The sequence below is a fragment of the Odontomachus brunneus genome, unplaced genomic scaffold (assembly GCF_010583005.1).
Source record: "Odontomachus brunneus isolate Ranch 3 - 2012 unplaced genomic scaffold, Obru_v1 Obru_scaffold_251, whole genome shotgun sequence".
Taxonomy (NCBI): Eukaryota; Metazoa; Arthropoda; class Insecta; order Hymenoptera; family Formicidae; genus Odontomachus; species Odontomachus brunneus.
The window spans coordinates 184,915-188,242 of record NW_022639701.1 but is presented as its reverse complement, the minus strand read 5'-3'; the positions used below and the strand labels follow the sequence as shown (position 1 = coordinate 188,242).

The window sequence follows — 3,328 nt, the reverse complement described above, 5'->3', positions numbered from 1 at the left end:
TACCGAAAAGACATCCATTTCCAAAATTTGCTAAGTTTTCGTCATCTTATAGACGTCTATGTGCCCTGTGGGAATATAACATAATATATAATACAACATAATATAATATAACATATAATATAATATAACATATAATATAACATATAATATTAAATATAACATGAAATATAATTGTAACATTATTATTATAAAATTGTACAACAATAAATATTAATTAATATTAACCCTTGTGTACGCACCCAACTTTACCAACGTTCGGACGCACCCGGGTACCCCGGTGCCCACCTCTCATTTTTTCAATTTTTTCAATATTTATGCAATTGAAATGGTTTCCTTAACGTTTATCTCAGTAAATAAACATAAAAAATGAGAGGCCGAAGCATTTGTAAATAAATTGGCCTGCTGTAGCTCGTACAAAGGTAAGAGAAAACAGGATTTTTGAAGTCGACGCAGGTAGCGCGCGGTTACTAAGGCTGCCAGGCAGTCAGCTGTTTGGAGTTTTAAAAGCAAACAAAAAGTTCCCCTCCTTACATCTAAAGAAGGGTCTGAATAGATGTGAGTCAGTGCGAATCGTGTTCTTCGCACGCACAGACGTGCTACAGTTAACGGAACCGTTTGGCTAGCCTACGCAATATACTGTAGAGACATGGAGGAATTATCGAGGACTGAATTTGCAAGGTAAAACAAAATGTACATCAATGGTTTTTTTTCAGTGCTTTATTTAAAAATTCTAATTTCTTTCTGTTATTTTATTGAAAAAATGAATAATGCATGAATTTTATCTTAGATTGAATCAAACGGAAAAAGAAGCTTATTTGAACGCGATATTAGGAGACGATGATGACGAGTCAGACGAAGCGTGTGACAGCGATGACGACTGGTTACCAAATGAAATTTTGCCTGAGCGTGAGGCTCTTGATAGCGATGAATCTGGTGTAGATAATCAAGAAATACCAGTTGCTCAAGAAATTGATGCACCTTCCGAAGAAGGTATATAAAATTGTTATAAATTGTTGCCGCGCGAAATAAAAAATCATAACTAATATTTAGTTTGGTCTAATATGCTTAGATGACGAAGAAGAGGGAGAGGAAGGAGAAAGTGAAAGTGAGAGAGAGGATCAAGCAGCAGTAGGGGAAACACTATGCGCTTACATAGCGAAAGATAAAACGGTATGGAATAAAACGCCGCTTCATCAACATCAAACTGCATCTCATAATGTAGTGCGTCAGCAAAGTGGTCCTCATCGAAGTACCACAACACTTTCAATAAGCGACACTTTCAAGAAAATATTCACAGTAGATATGGTAGATATTATCGTTCGACATACAAATAAAAAGGCTTTGTCAGTCTACGCAGCATTCAATGCAGCGCATCCAGATTCGAAGCGAGAATGGAAGCATGTTACTGTACAAGAAATGTACTCATTCATGGCCATTTTGATTTGCTCTGGTGTTAATAATTCTAACATCGATCATACAAGTGTTATGTGGCATTCAAATTCATATCCACTCTATCGAGCGACAATGGGGCTCAATAGGTTTCGAAACATCATGCGTTTTATTAGATTTGACGACGCCAATACACGCCAGCAACGCGCAAAAGAAGACAAAGCAGCTCCGATCCGTGATCTCTGGACAATGCTCAACGCAAATTTATCTAAGATGTACAAGCCGACGGAGAATTTAACGATCGATGAACAACTTTATCCTTTTCGCGGTCGCACAAAGTTTACGCAGTATATACCTTCGAAACCAGCCAAATATGGAATCAAGATTTGGTGGATTTGCGACGCTGAAAATGCCTATCCCTTGCACGGCATCATTTACACAGGCAAAACAGATAATGTTCGAGAGAAACATCAAGGAGAAAGAATAGTAAAAGAACTTGCAGCCGCGTACCGAGGCAGTGGTAGAAATATTACCATGGATAATTTTTTTACAACCTTACCAGTTGCCAAACATTTACTTTCATGGAAGTTAACTTTAGTTGGCACTTTGAAGAAAAATAAACCTTACATTCCAAGTGTGATGGCTCCGAATAAATCGAGAGAACTATACTCTACTATGTTTGGATTCCACGAAAAAGTAACGCTGTGCTCCTACGTACCGAAGAAGAATAAAGCAGTTATTCTAATATCAACGATGCATTCCGACATGGCTGTGAACGATGATGCTAAGAAGAAGCCCCATATTATCACATATTACAATAAATATAAAGCTGGCGTCGACACGATGGACCAAATGATTAGTAGATACACTACACAACGTCGCACTTTGAGATGGCCGGTAGTTATGTTTTTCAACATATTAGACGTTGCCTCACTCGCTGCCTACCTCATTTATTATGAAAATAATAAGATGCTGCCGAAAAAAACCAACCAGCGACGGTTATTTCTACGCCAATTGAGCGAAGAACTTGCAACGCCAATGATTGAGGATCGATATCATAACGTGCAAATAATGAGAAATTATAGCACCAAGATCGCTATTGAAAGTGTAATCGGTCGGCCAGTAAATCCAGTGGAGGCTGATCCAGATCCGTCAGTTCAACGAGATGCATCAGGAAGGAAGAAAGTTATCGGTTCCTGCCATATTTGTTACAAACAAACAATTAAGAAGAGAAGGAAAACACGAAAGGCCTGCTCCGAATGTGATAGGCCTATTTGCGATGAACATGCGATAACTTTTGCCAAGTGCATAGAATGCAATAAATAAATGTTTTTTTTGTTTTTTAAATAAATTTTCATGTATTTTCTTATTACGCAACTCATTTCACATGCATAAATCAAATAAATTAATAAAAAAAGCTAATAGTTCACTCAAAATTGAATTTTTCTATGGTGGGTACCCAGGTAACCGGGTGCGTCCGCGGCATATGTATACTTTAAACTAGATTATTTATGCTTAAAAAAATTTTTAAAAATCTCCAAATGCACCATTTGCTTAAAAATGAGTTAAATAACGACGATTCGGGCGTACAAAGCGAAATTTTCATTTTTAATCCACTTACATGCAAAAATGAGCAGTGGTGGGCACCCGGGTAACCGGGTGCGCACACAAGGGTTAAAAACCTATCATCAATTTGTACTCATTTTCTACCTTTAAAATCTACCAGTGACCCGTCTTATTCATTATGTAAACCTGCAATACTTCATTATACAAAGAGGATGCCCGTTCTCAGGTTGAATAATCGCGCTCTTATGCTACTCAAAACGGGAATGTGATTGGTTCCGCCATTTTGCTTCAAAACTGCCTGGAGCCAATGAAAATTCTACCCCAATTGGCTAGACTCCTTCTTATAGTGATTCTAATGTAAATTCGTGTGCGG

At 37.7% G+C, this 3,328-nt stretch overlaps 1 protein-coding gene across 1 annotated transcript; it reads left to right on the top strand.

Annotated features, from left to right (window-relative positions):
- Positions 1 to 219: 219 nt before the first annotated feature.
- LOC116852724 (piggyBac transposable element-derived protein 4-like) lies at positions 220 to 2,825 on the top strand. The gene is made up of 4 exons (XM_032833349.1): positions 220 to 419; positions 554 to 678; positions 788 to 990; positions 1,070 to 2,825. Exons 2-4 carry the CDS (start codon positions 647 to 649, stop codon positions 2,713 to 2,715), a joined length of 1,881 nt encoding a protein of 626 aa, XP_032689240.1. The 5' UTR covers positions 220 to 419; positions 554 to 646; the 3' UTR covers positions 2,716 to 2,825.
- The last annotated feature ends 503 nt before the right edge of the window (positions 2,826 to 3,328 follow it).

Excerpts from the sequence above, each read along its gene's own strand:
- LOC116852724 (XM_032833349.1), top strand. The coding sequence starts at position 647 with ATGGAGGAATTATCGAGGACTGAATTTGCAAG. Across the intron at positions 679-787 it reads TCGAGGACTGAATTTGCAAG|ATTGAATCAAACGGAAAAAG; the intron begins GTAAAACAAAAT and ends ATTTTATCTTAG. Across the intron at positions 991-1,069 it reads TGATGCACCTTCCGAAGAAG|ATGACGAAGAAGAGGGAGAG; the intron begins GTATATAAAATT and ends TAATATGCTTAG.